The 20,648-nt window shown below is 33.2% G+C and overlaps 2 protein-coding genes across 5 annotated transcripts; one reads left to right on the top strand and one right to left on the bottom strand.

Moving 5' to 3' along the window:
• Positions 1–3,198: 3,198 nt before the first annotated feature.
• Positions 3,199–9,300, bottom strand: LOC143566183 (protein ACTIVITY OF BC1 COMPLEX KINASE 7, chloroplastic-like). Of its 4 annotated transcripts, none has more exons than XM_077052943.1 (18): positions 9,080–9,300; positions 7,435–8,031; positions 7,215–7,358; positions 6,990–7,115; positions 6,804–6,891; positions 6,634–6,727; positions 6,365–6,458; positions 6,212–6,266; positions 6,014–6,105; positions 5,764–5,934; positions 5,610–5,666; positions 5,428–5,511; positions 4,845–4,929; positions 4,028–4,089; positions 3,876–3,950; positions 3,679–3,783; positions 3,455–3,596; positions 3,199–3,378 (listed from the first exon to the last, which is right to left on the bottom strand). In XM_077052943.1, the coding sequence occupies exons 2-18, from the start codon at positions 7,987–7,989 to the stop codon at positions 3,305–3,307; spliced, it is 2,103 nt and encodes a 700-aa protein (XP_076909058.1). In that variant the 5' UTR covers positions 7,990–8,031; positions 9,080–9,300; the 3' UTR covers positions 3,199–3,304. The 4 variants fall into 4 exon arrangements, with proteins under 4 accessions (XP_076909058.1, XP_076909060.1, XP_076909059.1 ...); XM_077052945.1 differs by having other exon boundaries at positions 7,435–7,997; XM_077052944.1 differs by having other exon boundaries at positions 9,125–9,300.
• Positions 9,301–15,452: 6,152 nt separating this feature from the next.
• Positions 15,453–20,202, top strand: LOC143566173 (uncharacterized). The gene is made up of 7 exons (XM_077052932.1): positions 15,453–15,627; positions 18,330–18,462; positions 18,795–18,874; positions 18,951–19,029; positions 19,106–19,215; positions 19,292–19,356; positions 20,035–20,202. Exons 1-7 carry the CDS (start codon positions 15,481–15,483, stop codon positions 20,126–20,128), a joined length of 708 nt encoding a protein of 235 aa, XP_076909047.1. The 5' UTR covers positions 15,453–15,480; the 3' UTR covers positions 20,129–20,202.
• The last annotated feature ends 446 nt before the right edge of the window (positions 20,203–20,648 follow it).

Raw genomic sequence — 20,648 nt, 5'->3', positions numbered from 1 at the left:
TGCTTAGCCAAAATTCCTCCCATAGCAAAGTAATTGGTAGCGTATAGGAAATCTAAGATATAGACAGATCATACATCTATAATTCTATATACTAAAGGATAGGGTCTAGGGAGGTTACTTTCAGTAAAACCATCAGCTTTATAAAAAACTTGTATTAAAAAACGTCATACAAAAATATATAGTGCTAGCGTGGTGCTAGTAGTGGTTTCAAAAGTCAAGAATTGGTAAGCAAACACTAATATAAAATTTGTGAGAGTAAAAATAAGTATTATATTCAATAGCATAAAAACAACATAGAGCATGAATTAGTAGAAGACAATTGCAAGTACCAGATACAACATATAGACAAAATTACTAGGAGACAACAAGTAGAGTCTGGTTGATTAGACTGGTTAAAGTGTTCACTTCTCTATATGTCATTAACCTCAATTATAAGTCTCAACGAGCTTATAATTAAGAATTAAGTATTATGATTTTTGAGCTAATAAGAATTACGAAGATTGAGCTTATGATCTAAAATATGTTTTGTGTTTTTCGTTTATGGTTACCAAACTTCAAAACATGAAATTAGACTTTTCAATATTTGGAATGAAAAGAAATTTTGTATTCAAAGAAGCAATATCCAAAATAATAACTTATGATATAAGAGTGAGTGTTAACAAAACTATCATACTTATTAAAGCTCAGAAAACAAAGTATTGTAACAACCATCTAAACTAGTCTTGTTATTATTGAAAAATTTTATAGTTGCAAAAATTCCCTGACAAAATTGAATAATATCATCGCATATAACTAAGAATAAAATGTTTTTGAAGATGCATTAAATTAGGAAATACATAATGCTAATAATCGCGAACCAATGAAACAATGGGTACCAATACCCAAGTGTTTGATTTTGTAAGCGCGATGTATGATTCAAATTCATTTGCCATTCCAAATATGATTCCACTGACGCTTAAAGTTTTAAATGAATTTATTTAGTTCGTCGTCTTTTCTTAGAACAACGACACATATTCCCTAATTCAATATCATCTAAAATCCTAGCCATAATGATGTTTAAACACTCGTCACCTGATTAAAAGGAATTCATCAACACCATTAGACCAAAGACCTCTTGGTAAGTCATCATCTAAGGAAAGTTATTGGAGAATGTTGTCATTAACTAAGTTAGCTTGAAGAGAACATAGCTTACATTTTCAATAAACACTATGCTACCCTTTCCATCTTATTCAATTCACCCCTTTAAACTATGTGTTGTGGGGCTTCGTTGGCCCCATATTCACCCTCTAATATTACGCCACATCGTGCTGACTGGAAAGCCCCTGCTCGTGAGCCATAAAACACCAAACTTTCCCCTCCATCTTCCCTTAGTGGCCGCGAGTGGGATGAAGCCCCCTGTTAAAGCCCCTGATCGCTAGAATGTGTTATGGTGTTCACGAGTGATGTGGCCAAAGCCCCCCCCCCCCCCCCAATTGAAGCCCGCAACGAAGCCTCATAACACAGTCTTAAGGTTCGCATCAATAAAAGAAAAATATTCCTCTCTTTTGAAATTATTGAAAATGATTCTTCTTTAATATATGCAAGTAGTCATGTTGGTAATCCTCAATATTCTTTCACACTAATATGTTAAGCTAAAAATTGCAAATCAAAGACTTAAGTCATGTTGGACCAAAAAAGAAGATGGCCGGGGAGGTGGAAGAAAAAGGTACATAGATTGGTTTCATCATTGATGATTGATGATGTTAAGATCCTTAGAGAGAGAACAATGTAAGATCAACTAATGGATGCTCTAATAAGAATCAAACTGTACAAATTTAACTTTAAAATATCTTCTCACTTACGATCGACATCTTCTAAAGCCCTAATTGAACAAACATATTTCTATGAAACTTTTCACTTTTAAGGGTATCAAAAATGAGTTAATGCCCATCATCATTTCTATAATTGTATACATGCAATATTTGTCACTTCAGCCTAGGTTGGGTGGTAATGGCTCTTGCCTCTTGAAAGAATATTAAAATTCAAATTCTGACATGTGGTATATTATTGGTGTAATTTAGGAAAGTCAGAGCGGATGAGTGTGCAAGTCGTCGTTAAAAAAACATAGGTGGAATTTGTGGAACTAAGCAACATGATCATTCATTGGTAACAAATTGGGAAACCATTTTCTAAAATGGGAAAACTACTAAACATGCTTTCTTCATTGCAAAACTAACTTCCATATAAACATTTTATACAAACATGATTTATTTCATCAAAACACTCTTTCTCAAGCATTTTAATTAGTTTCTAACATGAAAAAAGTGTTTAGAGTGGAGTTTTATACTAAATGACTTATTTGAAACATAAAAACTAAAAACGTTATCTAGAAGAGGCACAACACCACAACAGTCGGATCGTGGTGCCTCTTCTCTCCTATAACATGTTACGCGATATATTACGTGGCGAACATGTTACTTTATGTCATATTATGGAATGTGTAGGGCATTGTTTAACCTTTTGGGAATACGAAACAAGCAATTATGTTAAGGTACAATAATCTACATGCCTCCAATATTCAATACATAACCAACTTTAAGTGTAGAAATCTGAGAACTGCATAATACACTTTTATCATTTTATAGTTTGATACTTTGATATCTATCTACAATATATATAAACGAAACCTTTAAAAGCTCTCTGGTTGCTCCCTACATTTTCTTAAGCCACCAGATTGTATTATTTATAAATAGAGGCTTCTCATGCATTTGACCCGAATTCACGGGTATGGGTCTCACCAAACCTAGATAGTCTAAACAGGTTATAACATCTCATTAAATTAAAAATTAATCTCACCATGTATTTGATATGAAAATTATATAAAATAGGGACAATGATATATACTAAAAATTCATATTCCAGTTTTTTTGTTAAATAGTATATTATTTACAATTAAGAAACAATTTTATAGTAAAAAAATAAGCGGGTCATGGGTCTCACCAAACCCAAATAGCTTTTAAACGGGTTATAACATCTCATCTATTTGTGAAACTCTTTCATTATCAAATCATAAGTATATTATTAACTTTCTTAAAATTAATAAAATTAAAACCCAAAAAAATATATAAATATTAAAAACGAATAATGTATAACAACCCCGTATTACAGGGGATAAAATCTAGTATATAAATATATATTGCTTTCATTTGCATTTGAAATTTACTCAATTCTCTATACAGTTTGTGTATAAAAAATAATACATATTAATAATAATAAAAATGCTATTTAGGGACTCTAAATTGGACCCTTAACAAAGTTCCTAAAGTTAAATCATCTTTTCAAGTTTATCATGAAACTTCACCCTTTGCATGGACCTAACAAGCAATGCTATCAAAAGTCCTACATTCATGATATCTGTTAATACCAGTTAAAGATAATATAAATTGCACCATAAAAACTAGAATCAGTAAATTACCTGCAGCAAGAAATGACCCCTTTGCTAAAAGATGCCTGCCTTGCATGCTAAACGTGACACCGAGATTAATAAGAGCACCACTTATAACTGTGTACATGGTTGCCATTTGCAGCATTGTCGCCTTCCGAGCTGCTCTCTCAGACTTGTTATACGTATGAAAATACATCAAAATAGTTATAAAAGTATAAATAAGTATATAAGTAAGTATTTAACTATTAAACTACCTCGAGAACTCTGACACGAAGTTTAAGGTCTCCGACTTCTAGTTGTTTAACAAACTCTTCGATCTTTTGAACTCTGTAAGGCATTGACATAGTGTTTGATCTTGCCTGAAAGTTAGTTAGATATATTTTTGTAACATATAATATGATAAAATGTATGTTTATAAATTCATGGATTAAATTGTTAAATTTGTGTTTACATCATCAGCTTGTTTTTGCATTTCAGCAACAAGTTGCGGTCCACTGGGCTGCTGTTGTTTGAGATCTAACAGCTCCTGTAAGAAGATTTGAGTGGTTTGAGAATCTTATAAACTTAAATGATTGCAATAACACGGAAGGATATATAACTAACCTGTGCGTATGGTGAAGCAATCTTGACAAATGAAAAATTTGGATCTAGTGAGTATCCGATTCCTGAAAGGAGACATGACTCATACATCTATTCATACATGATACATACATCTATACACATATATAGGCCTGTAAACGAACCAGACGTTCAGTGAACTGTTCATGAACCGTTCAGATGGAAGTTCGATTATTTAATAAACGAACGAACATGAACAAAAAATTTGTGTGCGTTTTGTTAAACGAACGAACATGAACACATGTTTCGTTAGTTCATTTATGTTTGTGAACGTTCGTTTATTTATATTCATTTATGTTCGTTTATGTTAGTCTACAAATTAATAGAAAGTAATTAGATATTATCTGGAAGAGTGATCTAGTTAATGGTTTTATATTTTTTCATTTGTGTTCACTTAGGTGTGTTCATTTATGTTTGTTTGTGTTCATTTACATTTGTTCATGTATGTTCATTTATGTTTATTTATCTCTGTTCAGTTATGTTCGTGGACTGTTTGTTTAGATTTTAAACAAAAGAACATGAAAATGTTCATTTTTTTAATAAACGAGCACGAAAACAAACATGCCCTTGTTAGATGAAACAATATTTATATTTTCATTTCAAATAAAAGGATCCAATTACAATAAAGAGGCAGGTAAGCGGGCAACAAGTTGCGCCGCCACCCCCTTTTGAAAGTTTAAAGTTAAATGAACCAACACAAGCATGCCCTTGTTCGTGTTCGTTCGGTTTGTTTACAGGCCTACATATCGCATATGTACGCCTGTGAATACGCACATATATAAATACATAATTTCAAGCTCACCTTCAACAGTGGAAAATGCCTTCATTAGAAAAGCAAAGGAGGACGGGAACCGGAAAGGTTGATCTGTTGCTATAGAAAATAAGTCCTGCGTATGACATTCTCGGTATGAAAACATATCTGAAGATATTGAATAATAAACGTAAAAAGGTACTTTAGGAATGAATAGTGTATATGGGTAGTCTTTAGGCTCAAACTGAAACAAAAACCGAAAATTGTTTTTAGAAACTTTCGGTTTTTGGGCTGGAAATAAATTTGACCCAAAATAATGAACTTGGGCCTAAATCTTTTAGTTAACTAATAATTACTTGATTATCATACATTTGGGCTAAAATATCGGGTTACACTATTTACTAAATTCTTATAAATTACTTAAAACTGGAAATAATAGATGAAAATCCATTAATTCAGTTCGTGATTTTTGGTTTTAATTTTAACCACACACAAAATTGAAACCGAAGCGAAAATTCAGTTTATAAGGAAACATATGACCGAACCACCAGTTTTTGTTTGGCTTCGCTTATTTCGGTTACAAATAAGTTTTTTCGGTTTCATGCACTCCCATAAGTATGAATAAAATGCATACCTCGCCTATTGCAGCCAAAGTTTGCTCCTGATCTGGTGATTGATATAATGAATTATCCAAAAAGAACTGAATTGATCTCCTAACCTATGATTGAAATGCATAATTGTATTGAATATAATGTGCAGATTTAATCTAAGATGGTAAAAATCATATGGAAATAAAATATATATTAAATTGCATACTGATGACATGTCTCCGGTAGGCTGAAGTGCTCCAAGGTTTACCAAACTGTTCATCACCTGCATGATATAAAATATTAACTTTAGCTCATTACTAAACTGTTCATCACCCTTATTGTTTGCTATTTAACTTATTAAAAGATGCAAAATTTCAAACCTTTTTTGCATCTTTTTCATAAATTGCATAAAAAAGTTCCATCAATTTTTCTCTTGTGAGTGACTTAATCTCCCCCATCATACCAAAATCATAGTAGATTAAAGATTCATCAACATCAATAGCAAGATTCCCGGGATGAGGATCAGCATGAAAGAAACCTGTTTTGAGTATCTGCATAGATTACATATATTTAATGACAATTTAATAAAATAAATTAAAATGTTGATTGATGAATAGAGAGATTTTAAACCTGAATCAAGTATGATTCAATGGCACGTGAAGAGATTCGGGATCGGCTGTAACCCTTTTGTTTTATCATATCTAGATTATTGATTTTAATGCCTGTTTAACAATTAACATACATTTGAACACAGAATCAGTTTTAAGTAATACTCCATAGATTGTATTATATTAACAAATAAACGAGTTCAGAACTTCAGATTGATACCTGGAACATACTCCAACGTCAGCACCTTTGTAGCAGTATAATCCCAGAATACTTGCTGCACGGTATTAAAATTAGATTAGAAACACAGACGACCGTGACACTTATAGTTTAAACATTTTGGTAATAAGTTAAAGAGTCAAGGAAGAAGCATACAGGCACCCGGACCCACTTTATGTTGCGAAAATCTCGACGAAATCTATCGGCATTTTTCCCTTCGTTTATATAATCAATCTCCTTGTATAAAAGCCTGCAAGCAAAATGAAACCAAAAGCTTAGATCTTTTAAAACATCAAAAACCTGAACAACCCGAACTACATCAGTTCAACTTTTGGCATGTTATCAGGAACTAGTGAATCCGCATTCATAATTAACCCGAACTACAACGATTCAACTTTTGGTCATTGATAAATATGGATACTTACCTTTCACATTCATAATAGACACCTATCCACTCCCTTGTAGGACCACCAAAAGTTTCACTTCTTTGAAAATACTCTGCAACTAGCTTTAAATTTCCTGGGTAAAAAGAGTGTGTGATTGAATCATAGTAAAAACATAAAATAACAATAATATTGTTAATATCGGTACTTACTTGAATCAATGTCAAAAAGTTTCTTCAAACCGGGCCTTTGAACTTTAACAACTACTTTCTCTCCATTATGTAATATCGCACGATGCACCTAAACAACAATCTTCAGAAGGTCCATATCAAGAAAAAAAATATCCACTAAAACTAGTTTAACTAGATTAAAAAACCAGTTATAAAGACGGGTTTCACCTGACCAAGACTAGCAGCTGCAATGGGGCGTTCTTCAAATTCCCGAAAAAGTACATCAACTGGAGCTCCTAATTCATTCTCAATAAAACCTTTTGCCTTTTCTATTGAGAAAGCTGGCACTCTATCCTGAACCATATGATTGCCACAATAATAATAATAACAATAACATTTCAGCATGTTGTAGAAATGACTACAAGTTATGTATGCAGAGAAGGCAGCCTATACCTGTAAATTGGCGAGTTCATCAACAAATTCATGTGGAAATAAATCTGATCTTGTTGAGAATAACTGGCCAAGTTTTATAAAAGTTGGTCCAAGTTGAAGCACACGTTTTTTTAACCACAAAGCTGTTTTTCTTCTTCTGATTTTCTAAAGATGCATACAAAAGTTGGTAAACCGACAGCTGAAACCAAAGACTATTAACATATAGACATTCAAAATAAACCTGTTTTTCTTCTGTGAAGGAACCAGCATATGTCCACTTTGCATTGTCAAACAGAACACGAACATGTAATGAAAGAACAAATGACCACACGTCTATTGATCTTTGTACCGAGTTATAATTCTCATTCGCCCATTTGAAACTTTCATCTGATGGTAAAATTTTAAATTGTTCAGACGGTGGGAATCCTATAGGTTGTTTAACTTTTGCAGACTTAATAAGACTCGTCCAGTTAACTACTTGTATCGATCCGTTTACTGTTTCTGATCTTTGTTTTGACGTGGGTTTATTATTCATCACCTCACTGGTGGGAACCATGGTGATTGATTGACCTTTGCTTCCCAACTTCAGAGGTTGACCATTTGTACAATTCTTTGAAGGTTGACTGTTGGTGTTAGTTTTCATAGGTGATTCGGTCTGCTGCATCTTAATATGAAATCTGTGAATTTTATGTGAAGAAACAGATCTTGAGAATCTGAGATTGCCCGGTGTTCTACCTTGATTTACTAATTCAACATCACTGCAATAGCAGCTGTTAGAAGCTAGTATTGCCGCCATTAACACGCCTGAAATTTTCAAAATTTGTGAGACAAAGAGAAACTGAATCAATCAATCACACATGAAGCTCAGTAAGAGATAAAAGACATACAAAACAAATTTGATTGCTAATTTTGTAACAATATTATATAAGCTGCAATGCAGTTGATTCAAGAGGCAATACTAGGGATGTAAACGAGCCGAGCTCGACTCGTTTCGAGCTCTACATCTAAAGCTCCAGAGTAGTTTTTCAAGTTTGTGTTTGGCTCAGGTTCGGCTCGTTTATTATTTATTAATTAGTTTTTATATATTTATAGTTGTTCTTGTCTATATATTTTAGTTATAATTTTATCTATAACATAATATATATTGTAAGTTACTTATTTTCATCATAATCTTATATATAATAATTATTAATAATAAATATATATTAAATAAAACTTATATAAGCAGTAGGCTCGTCAAGGCTCATGAGCCGGCTAGAGCTCGTCTAAACTCGGCTCGATTCTAGCTCTTATAAAGGTGATCTCGAGTAGCTCGCGAGGGGCTTTGCTCGTTTACACCAAATCATGACAACAATACCTAACCTAACTATTACACAGCAGTAGAAGAACAAGAAGCCCTGACTTGCATATAATTCGAATTAAAGAAACATACAACAAACTGATCACTAAACTGAGGTTTTTGCAATCGTATCAATATATGATATTTAAACAACGAATCGAAGAATATATAAATTCACGTGTATTACTGAAATATTCAATCTGAACAGGCAATAACAAGCTACATTAAGCGCGTGCTAGACTTACGCGCCCAGTTGAAACTAAAACTGAAACTGAAACTGAAATTTAAACAATATCGAATTCGAATTAACACAATATTCATATAAGATGCTGCAATGCAACTGATTCATAACAATATCGAATTTGAATCATACGAATAAACTAACAGATTCGGTATGAACAAATACTTACACGTGTAATTCGAAACCGAAACTGAATTAAAATTTGGTAAGTAAATTATGTAAGCTGCACTGCAGTTGAATCATAACAGTACTTATACCTAACTAACTGAATTAAAATTTGGTAAGAAAACTAAAGCAACATACAACAAACCGAAAGCAAAACAGAAATGAAAGTGAAATGATGAAGCTTACGGAATCAACGGCGGAAGGAGAGTGAGATGCAGAACCACGTGATTACGTAGTAGAAAGAAGAACGTTCACTATATTATTATTATTATTATTATTATTATTATTATTATTAGAAGACAAGTAACGTGCATGACTGTCACTTTCTGTTGATGCGTATTTTCATATGTATACTATTCATTCATTCTGTTAATTGATTTATAGGTTCATCATTCTATTAATAAACAACTCACATAACCAACTTTGACAGGCTCTTTTCAATTTCAGTAATGGATTTGAAAAAAATTACCTAAAATAGACAAAAAATTTCTCTGTTTGGTTCGAAGGAATTTCATCAACCGACGACAGAAATATCGTTGACCTGTAAAATCTCGCCACATGTTAACAAATTAACAGATCCAATTAGATTCGACGGAATTTGAGAGGTAGGAGATGAAAACTTCCGTTGAATCCGACAGTTTTTTTAACGAATTCCGTCGGATCCATTAATACGTTGACATGTGGCGAAATGTTACAGGTCAATGAGCTCTTAACAAATTTAGTTGGACGACGGTTTTAGAGTGACTATTTTGGGTTTTATTTTTCAAAACCATGGCTAAAGTTGGAAAATGTTGATCGAAGTTGGCCATTTTGGGGATTGAATATGGGTGATTAAACAAATAAACAGGTGTTGGGCGGAGCCGACCTGGATCCGTTTATATGTAAAGACGATACCCGGGATCCGACCCTATTATTAATATTGGGTTTATATCCTAGGCGGTATATGGGTCTTTGAACCATTTGTTAGTAGTAGAACACATGTATGCAGTTTTTAAGTCATTCTTAGAGAGTTGGGGCAATTTTTTGGTATTTGTAGGATTTGGAACCGACCCTATTGTATTCTAAGTAGGATGATTAGTTTGGGTTTGATGGACCCGGTTCAAGCCCACCTCTATTATATATTATACGAGTTTACTTTAAAATAAATTGATGATATGGTATCTGGTACAATCAAAGCTTTAACGTGAGAACTCTAAAAAAAAGCCGAGTAATTATGATAATTACTTCAGTTCAAAAACTATAGCATAATAATAATTAGACTACCATTAACATAATGATTTTAGTTATTTATGTGTTAATAGCTATTTGTATTTGTTTTTAGCATTAAAAATATAATCCATTGACTATGATATGTTGATATAATAAATTAAATCTATATGTTTTTCTAACTTGTTTTCAACTAATTAATCTCTTTGTTTTATTCTAATTGTTGATACCAATTAGATAATTGTATCATGGTTGCTTTCGTTGTGAGTTTCAACATAATCTTTACATAAGTAGCACCACAAACAATGGTTTCTATCTACTTTTAAATAATTGATCAAATTAAGTGGGTATATAGCCCATTTAGAAGATTCCGGATTGTTAAAAAAATGAGTATGAAACGTCGTCCTTTAATCTTTATTCCTATCATTGGGGCCGGCTTAACGCGTTCGGAGACCTAAAATTAACTAAAATGTTGAGGCTTTTTTTTTCTTTTTTTATGTGTGTAGTTATTATAGATGCAGGGATAATAGGTACGTGACATTCCTCCTTAACTTGTGACCCAACACTAAGTTGTTAATTCTAAAAAAATTCCACTCTCAAAAACCCACAATATAAACCTCTATATTATATTGAGGCCCCATAAAACTAGAGGCCTAAAGTCTTTGCCTTATTTAGCTTACCCACAAGACAGCCTGCGTATCATTGTTTATGGAAATCATGGTCACGTGGTTAACTTCTAACCAATATCTAATCCTTGTCCAACACTTTAATTTAATTAATAATCCAAAGTTTTATTCTTCAGAAAGATTGCCCAAATTAGGAAGTCATAGAATATTATTAAACGGCACTTTACCGGATTAAAACATTACTCGTTTCTAAACAGTTCATAACATCTAATAGAAGACTACAATATGGTCGACATAATGAGGTGCAACGACGGTTAGTAGGCAGTGAGTGGAGGCGTGGAGAGACAGACATATTCAATTTTGAAAGGAATGATTTCTCAAACTTAATCGTTGTTTCTTTAGTTCCTCTTACTTTGCGTCCATGTTGATTCATGATGATGCGTACAATTAACAAGCCTCACATCCTTAAACCCTTTTGCAAAATCTATCAATCTAGGGCTTCTTAATGAAGTCAAACATGTAATGCCCTGAAACTATGTTGTGTTAGTTATGACAAGATTACTCACCGTCTTGTGAGAGGTGTCTATCCTAGTTAGAGTTAGATTAAGTGTAGCGTACGTTAGGAGCTGTAGGTGCACAAATCGGTTTTTTAAATATCTGTTTTCGGGTATGAAACCGGGTTTGAGTATGATCGGGTATTCACAATATTCTGTAATGCATTGTCCAGTGTTGTTGAAACCGTACCGGACCGGCCGGTCGAACCGGTCCGACCGGGATTCGGTCCCCGACCGGTCCGGTTCACATAGTTCGCTCGGCTGCTAGGGAACCGGCCGGTCGGACCGGAAAACCGGACCGGTTGAACCGGTTTTCTAAGGAAAAAAATTTTCTTGAAAAAATCGTTTTTTAAGCTTGATCCGTCATTTTTTGACCAAATTTGTTTGGCCGGTCCGATCGGTTGAACCGGTAGGCCGTCCGGTTCGGTGTCCGGTCCGGTTATGAAAACATTTGCATTGTCTGTCCCATAATGGGTCTCATTCTTCTAGCCAATGACTATTCATCGTGATTACCTTGACACTAAAGAAAAGTTCGACCCAATGCTTTATTTCTGTCCTAGTTGATCTTGATTCGACATTAGAAGTATATTGATTTTCCCAAATAACCGAATACTTTTGTCTGTAAATACTGCATACATGATTCCGTCCATAAATCGATTTGATTCCCTATGAGTTCTATTCTCAATAATACTACTAATTCTTATTGTTCATATAGTATGATATGAATATACCACATCAATTCGTTATGTATGGATGATGAGATCTCATCCCGGGTCGGGTATTGTCTGTAGAAACCATACCCTATGCATTGGGTTTAGGTCAGGTATAGAACCAAACATTCTAAAACTATGTGTTTGAATTCCTATTTCTGGGTATTGAAGAAACCTTATTTTCGGGGTTTTTTGGTCTTTTTTCGGGTTTTTTTGGCTTTTTTCGTGTATTTTTTTGGATATAGATTGGAATTTTTAAGGGGTCGCACTTTTAAAGGTATTTTTCGGATAATTTTGGGTATAGATCGGGTATTTAAAAAACCCTGTTTCGGGTATTGGAAAAGCATGGTTCCGGGTTTGGAACCGGTTCCGATTTTCAGGTATTACCGGGTACAAATCGGGTCCGGTTTCGGGTACGGGTTTTGGTACTGAAATGCATGCCATATCCGTACTCTACGGGTAAGGTATTAAAAACCCGGGTATAGAAAAACCCGGTTCTGGTTTTTTTTTTTCGGGTCTGGTTTCGAATTAAAGTGTTTTTTCACCTCTAATAGTAGCTATATCACATGTCTATCCTCTATTAAGTTTTTTCTATGTACTCAACTAGCTATTACTCTTCATTCATAATATATTATGACCAAAGACTTAGATATTGTCCTTTGTTCCATGATAATATAACAGGATATGGAACACTAGTGGTCTTCAGACTTCAATTATTATCATGCTCAAATTTGGAGAGCTTAAAAGTGACCAAACAAACTTGACTGAATTTAAATAGTACATAAACTGGACCATGGTCCATCCTCTACGAACCAATATACATTGTAATAGTTGAACCGTATTTTCGGATATCGGTTACAAGTACATCTTTTGTCGAACGATGCCAAACAAGATTTTACAATAGTTAGGTTATGATTTGATTTGTTTTTAATACGCGTGAGTAAGTGCATATAAGTTTATTTTATAAAATGGTAATATTGGTTTTTATTAATCTCAACTATCACATTTTGGTCGTTGATAGCCCCAACTAACAAATTAGCTGCCGGTGGTCCCAACTTTTAACGTATTTGTTTCCAACGGTCCGCAACTAACAGAATCCTAACGCTGATAGTTGCAGGTCGCCAGAAAACGTTTTTTTTTTTGCCGAAAGAGTCACATTTTTTTCCGGAAAACTCAACATTTCCGTCCCAAACATCCTGTAACTTTGTATCGGACATTTAGAAACCTTTTCTAGTAAAAAAATTTAATTATTGATATCGCCGGAACCCTAGAACCATCGTCAGAATCGGTTGGTGGTGGTTGGTTGGTGGTGAGTCAATTGGAGGTGGTGCCGGTGTTCGGGTGGGGTTTTCCGAAAAAAAATTGTGACGTTTCCGCCAAAAACGTTTTTCCGACGACCTGCAACTAACGGCGTTATGATTCTGTTAGTCGCGGACCGTTGGGAACACATATGTTAAAAGTTGGGACCGTCAGCAGCCAATTCATTAGTTGGAACCGACAACGACCAAAAGACGATAATTAGGATTAATAAAAAACAAATATACCTCCAATATAACTTATAAAATTGGGTTACTTTGTAGAAAATTAAATGTTATATAAAAGTTATTGTCATGGTCAAGCCCACTCACGTGTAACTTGGAAGGACAACCTTTTGTAAATGACATAACACTTTTAACTTTCAAGAAGTCAATTTTGGACATCAAAATGGATGAGACAAATTTATTGCAATTTGGTATCCATCACAATTAGTAAAACAAATATATAAAATTGTAGGGTATTTTAAAGCTTTTATGTCTCTATGTTGATTTCATTGTAAAATTCATGCAACTTTGTTGGTTTAATTGTTGTTTGGCCCAAGACTCGAGTCCAGCTCATGAGTTAATTATGTTGATTTTAAATGTGCTTATCCAACAAGTCGGTTGGAATAATGATTAGGATTAAACAAGTAGGTTTGTCACCTATTAGTTAGCTATTTGATTTTTGTTCAAGTAGGTTTGCTTGGCTAACAAGTTTGGTTAGTATATATCGATGATTCGAGTCATAAACTCATTAATCGGTTTTGAGATATGTCCTAATTAATAAACAAGAGTTATTTGTTTTGTCATGTTTGATTATCGATTGGGACTTAAACTTTGCATTTGCGTTTTTAGATTGTAAGAGAGTACATCATAAGGAACATACAGTAGTTATACTCTTTTTCTTGTATTGTTTTCGTGGAATCATAGGCATTTATAGGCTGGGTAATTTGTTCATACACACAGTAGTTGTCTAATCCGAGTTCAATTAATGTTGATTTCTAGTTCAAGAACAAAAATAATTTATTTTTTTAAACAAATTTAGATCTCAAATGTTAGTATTGTTTCAAAGAAAGTTAAAGAATCAAAAGCGCATGTGTGTTCTCTTCAAACGGAAAATCATAACAAACAATAATTGAAGAAACTTAAGAACCCGAACTGATGTTGTCGTTTTCATCACACATCACACATGAAATTAGAAACAATCAAATAACGACACATCATAAATTGAACCAACTACGGTACATTGCTTTTTCTGTTATTGATTTTATACAAAATGCATGAGAAGGATTGTATTATTGACCTAGATCTTTTTGATATTGAGGCCTAAATTTTAATGTTTGTTTAGCTTTTCATGTATCTTATTCGACTTTCGAAGTTTACTCAGGATGATTGTTTTAGTTCGTATTAGACAGTTTTTTATTTATATGTCAAATGCCTTTTATTATAGAATCTTATAGAAATGTAATGGGTTTGTAGAAAAATGAATAAAGTGTATTGGGTTAATTAAAAAAAAACAATTTTTACATGCTTATTTTTTTTATTTAACCGGTGTTTTTCACTCCCTAAAATAATGGCTGAAGTGAACCTAGAGGTGCACAGAAAACCCGGATAACAGATTTCAACCCGAAATTCTAACCGGTTAGTAACCGTTTCACCACTAACCGGTTTATACTCGCTTCTAACCGCCAGTTAGAAACTGGTTTATATTATTGATCTCTGAAACCAGTTAACCGAACCGGTTATTTGTTTTTTTAACCAGTTTTTTCCGGGTTATTTACCGGTTAACCGGTTCGGTTATACCCGAAACCAATTATATCCGGTAGGGGTTTCTTGTTTCAAAACCGGTTAATACTCTATCCGATTAACCCGTCTAACTGGTTATATGACCGTTGACCACTAACCAAATCGAGCAAGACTTTGCTCGTGCTTTGCTTGTTTTTAAACCGAACCAAGCTGAACGGCTCACTTCCAAACTGAGCCGAATCGAACGAACAATTTTCAAGCGACCTATAAACAAGCGGCTAGCGATGAACAGTTTGAGCCACTGTAATCAAAACATACAAAGCCAAAAGTCCACAAAACTTGATAAGCTTCAATCGGGCGGATCAACATCAGGGTTCTTACATTGTTATTAGTGATCGGTGAAGGATGAGTAACGGAGAAGAAGATAATAATAATAATAATAATAATAATAATAATAATAATAATAATAATAATAATAATATGGTACGAATAACACTCAGAACGATCGGTCCTTCTCCTCCTTCTTCCCTGGATCTCCATTCTCCGATCAAAGTATTCTATTCTCTCCTTTCTCTTCTCTTTTATTATTATTATTATTATTATTATAATTCTAATTTGAGCTTATTTTTATTGTTATTCTCAAATTGACTCCTCAAATCTTCCATACTAGGCATCAATTAATAACCTACTGCTGCTTAAACCTAAGATTTTGGTACCAATTCACCTGTTAGATAATTAGTTGCATTAGGTTGGTTAAACAAATTAGAATTAGGTTATGATAAAGGCAATGACCTTAAGAAGAAGTTTTCAAAAAAAAAATAATAATAATAATAAACTGTTTCGTCCGCAAATAATTAGATAGAAAAGTTTCCTGCAGTTGATTCATATATATAGCCTGCAAACGCTTATTATTCCAACTAGTTAATATGGTTTTATAATCCACATACCTTTCTATTTTCCGACCTTTACCCAATCTCGTACTAGTGTTTTAGCCAAATTCATTATTTCGTTCTGAGAAAAGTTAGATGGGAAGCGGAAAAAAACGGTTGTCAGGGAGTCGACGTGCTTACCTTCTTAACTATTTTTTTGACAATCGTTTTTTGCTTCCCATATAACTTTTTTCAGACGAACTTGTTGGCTAAAACACTGAGTGAAGTATCAAAGAAGGTATATATTAATTATATAACCATTTAATCTTTCAAGTGCTTCAACTAATACGCATTCACAGGCTATTGAGCTTTCTTTAGAACCTTACAATTACAAAGAATTAATACTATTGAGCTTTTACTATATACAGAGTGCCCATGAATTTTACTGTATAGTCAGTAATAGTATTCCATCAATAAGTATTCTATATAAAACACAGGATCCCAATGATAAATAACATATCAATGTCACACTCTTCATTTTGTAAATTGTTATTAGTTTTGAACTTTTGGCGGTAACTTAATGTTGTTTTTTTGCTATTAGGCTATTTTTACTATATTTGTAGATTAGTAGTAATTTTAAACTGTATGTATGTACGGATTATATCATACACACACACACATACATATATGTGTGTGTATGTAATTATATATTATTCAACTATTATTGCGCCTTTTGTGTCTTGGGAGTTGTCGCTTAGAGCCGGATCCGATGAGAAAAAGGAGAGTGGTGGTGGTGGGAGTGGGAGTGATAATGATGTGTTGAAGCTTCTTTGTGGAAGCTTTAACTGTTCTTTTTGTATGCAATTAACCGAGAGGTCCGTTACGGTAAAAATCATATATTTATGTGGTCTGATATGTTTGGAGTTTGGTTGTTTAATCTGACTGCAAATTTGAATTGGGTTGTTTTATGTTGTAGGTCGTTAAGTGAATGTGATAGTTACACTTTAGACATGCTGTTTCTTGCATTGTGTTTTAGTACGGTAGATTATATGCTTTTAGTTAGGGGTGTAAATGGTTCGGTTTGGTTATTAGCCTAAACTGGAACTGAAACCTAATGTGCAACGGCTTTGGACTAGCTAGGTTGGCTTCAAGATAAATTAATCAGATCTTATATAACTCGTACGACTTTTGTTTCTAAGTATTAATTGGTCATCTTCTTTTAATAATCACGTCAAACAAATTCGTAAAAGACTAAAAGGACAGAAACTGTTAGTCTTTCAGTTTTCCAGTATTAGCTGTTGCTAATAATGGTATCCCCTTACAGAGATTAAAAAAACATTAATTTAGAAGCTAACAACTTAGATGTTTGTTTGAGTTTTGCCTTCATTGTCAAACAAACATATATGCATATATATTTTCGATAGAAAACATAAAATCAGTTTGCAGTTTACATGAATGTATATATCAGTTCTAGTAAATATGCAAATGTATGAATTCTATGCACACACATAACAATGCTTTGGGGAGTGCATAGATGTGTCTTACTTAGGTCTTTGATTTGCCTTGGGGCTTTAGTTTCCTCTAAACCTTTTGTATGACTTAGCCTTAGTGTTATAGTTATAGCCCTTTTTGTGGGAGTGTATAGATATTGAAGTGGGGGCTACTGCTTCTTTTTTGTGTCCCATTGCTTCTTTTGGCATCTACTATAGTCTATAGTTTACTATTCATGCATTGTTGTCCATTAGCGGTAGTTTACAACCTCTATGATTATGATTATTACTATTGTTATTATTCCTACAACCAGTAGTCTACGCTATTAGTGGGATTATACTGGGTACACTCGTCTAATGCTTGTTTATGTGCACATGTGCATATATTTTTCATTTTGACAATTATAGTTTATTAAAAAAAAATTTGATCATTTATTTAAAACCACTGAAAACTAGAAATTTATGGGAGAAAACAATAATCTTGTATTTTATTTTCATCTTTATTGTCATACCTGGTTCTGCTGCATGTGGTGATGAAAAAAAACTATATAAATAAACCAAGAAATAACTAAACAAACTTATATACACATGGTGATGTGCCTCAAAGAGATTTGTAGTTGTTAACCTGCGTATGTGTTTGTGTGTGTGTGTGTATATGTTTGTATATGTATATGCGTATGCGTATGTGTATATGTATATGTATATGTATATGTATATGTATATGTATATGTATATGTATATGTATATGTATATGTATATGTATATGTATATGTATATGTATATGTATATGTATATGTATATGTATATGTATATGTATATGTATATGTATATGTATATGTATATGTATATGTATATGTATGTAATCTGTTGATGTTCTTTGAAAAACTGTACACAGGTGCGTGATTTGAGAAAGTTGATTTCTGGAAATGGTCGTATGCCTCTCGAAAATTTAAGGCTTGTTTTGCAAGGAAACGTGTTACATGACACCAAATATGGCGATGATGTATCTGTTCATTTCAACAATGGAGGTATAAATTGTCTTCCACTTGGTTTACATTTCACATATTATTATGAAACCAAAAGTGACAACAATTCGAGAGATTACATTTTTGTTGGTAATTGGTGATCAAACAATTGAATATGAATAACAAGAATTGAATATAGAACAAGAACAATAATGATGTATAAACAAATTCTTTGATTAATAATTATTTGTATGATACAAAACACAAAGGGATCAATTTGGGGGGGGGGGTACATAACCAATTGACACCGACACAACGTTTCATCAATAACCATTTTAACATAATTACATAACTAATATTTTGTTTAACTTCCAATAATCTTTCATACTTCACAGATACTCTTATTGTTGCTGTTAAACCAAAACCTCCGGCTAAACACATCCAAAACGGACTAGACGATGAGGAGGAGGAGCTCGTAAGAATTCATTTTTTATATTTTTATTATAATTATTTCACAGCATTCTGTGATTGTTAATCTTGGCAAATTGTAGAAGTTTGAGGTCCCAGAATTAAACAGTAGATGGAAGAGGCGGTTTTTAATTACTTTGCATGATAAGCTGAAAATACCCGGTAAGCTTCTTGTATAGTATAATGAAAGTTTATAAGTTACCAATTAAGATATTTTTTTTATATATATTTTGAGCAGATATGTTTCTGGTAGCACTCTTCTCTTTGAGCCTAAAGGCATGGGCTGTAATTATAATGTGGTTTGTATTCGCACCTATTGCACACAAATGGGATGTAGGACCTTTATATGTAAGTTTTTTAAACAATTTTTTTATGAATAAATACTGACTTAATTATAAAAAAAATGTTATTATGATATATGTAGATACTTGGGACCGGGTTTGCCATCATCTTTATGAACCTCGGGAAGCGTCAGCAAGGTGATATGAGGTATGTGTTGCGTAACTTGAGAAATTAGGGGTGTGCGTGGTGCGGCTCGGTGCGGTTTTTGACTAAAGCCGAACCAAAAAACCAAACTTTCGGTTTTATGATTTTTTAAAACCGTTCGGCTTCGGTTTTAGGTTTTTGGGTTTCGGTTCGGTTTTGCTACTCTAGTCAAAACTTTTTGGGCCAAAATAAAAAAGTTGACCCAAGATATTGAAATTTGGCAAGATTTTTTTTTTTAAACTAATAATTAATAGAATATAGAATATTTGGACTCCAAATATTAAAAGCTAATAAAAGATACTTTTAAAATCAAAATTCAAAATAAAAACTAAAAATACCAGTATTATTAGTTATTAACCATATGTAGAAACAAAATATATTTGTTATTAACCATATGTTAAAACTAAACAAATAGTCGTCGGTAGATTTTGTTTTAAGGGTTACGGTTAAGATATTATGGTTATTTTGATTTTTTTTGTTATTTCGGTGTGGTTCGGTTTTTTCGGTTGTTAACAATATATACAAAACCGAACCACCGGTTTCAAATTTGGTTTGGTTTTTTCGGTTAGGTTTATTTGGGTTTTTCTTTTTCGATTCGGTTTTATAATTTATGCACACCCCTATGAGAAATTATAATATGAAATCAACCCGTGTATAAGCTAACGGTTGTGGCGTTTGCAGTGCTTATTCCATCTTCAATGAAGATTTTAGAGAACTCCCCGGAACGTTTAATGCGGAGCGAGTCGATAGAGACATCAGAGCAGGTCAGTTGTGATTTGCTGACTACAAAACTGTAAGTTCAGGGTTTTTTTTTTCTTTTTTTTATAATAGTGTGTGTACAAAAAGGGCCAAGTATAGTGATGCTTAAAAACTAAAAGTCTGCATATGTAATAGTTTATTGATGTGAGAATGTGTCGAACGGGTTTTGCAATTTATCGTCTGTTGGTGATAAACTTTAACTGTAGTAATAAGTAATAACAAACTGAACAAAACCAACGTCACCACCCGATCCGCCAACTTTCGTTCCCCACCTAAATTTCGTCAAAAGTCGAAATAACTCAATGTTAACCCGAATTGGTGCACACTCTTTCATGTTTTGTGTATGCAACTCTGCAGTTTGGCTTTATTATTATTATTATTTTTATTATTGGTTTTACTTAAAAATCATTATATCATTTATCATCAAATCTATAATTTGTTTCATTGAGGTTTATATGCATTTATGGACCCAAAATGTATAAGTGCAAATTTAGAAAGAGGGGTGGTTCTTCAAGGTTTTCGGAAGACTATAACCA

The sequence above is a fragment of the Bidens hawaiensis genome, unplaced genomic scaffold (assembly GCF_021521415.1).
Source record: "Bidens hawaiensis isolate Kalapana, Puna unplaced genomic scaffold, B.hawaiensis_p1.1 tig00022738_1, whole genome shotgun sequence".
Taxonomy (NCBI): domain Eukaryota; kingdom Viridiplantae; phylum Streptophyta; class Magnoliopsida; order Asterales; family Asteraceae; genus Bidens; species Bidens hawaiensis.
This window is presented reverse-complemented; position numbering and strand designations above follow the sequence as displayed.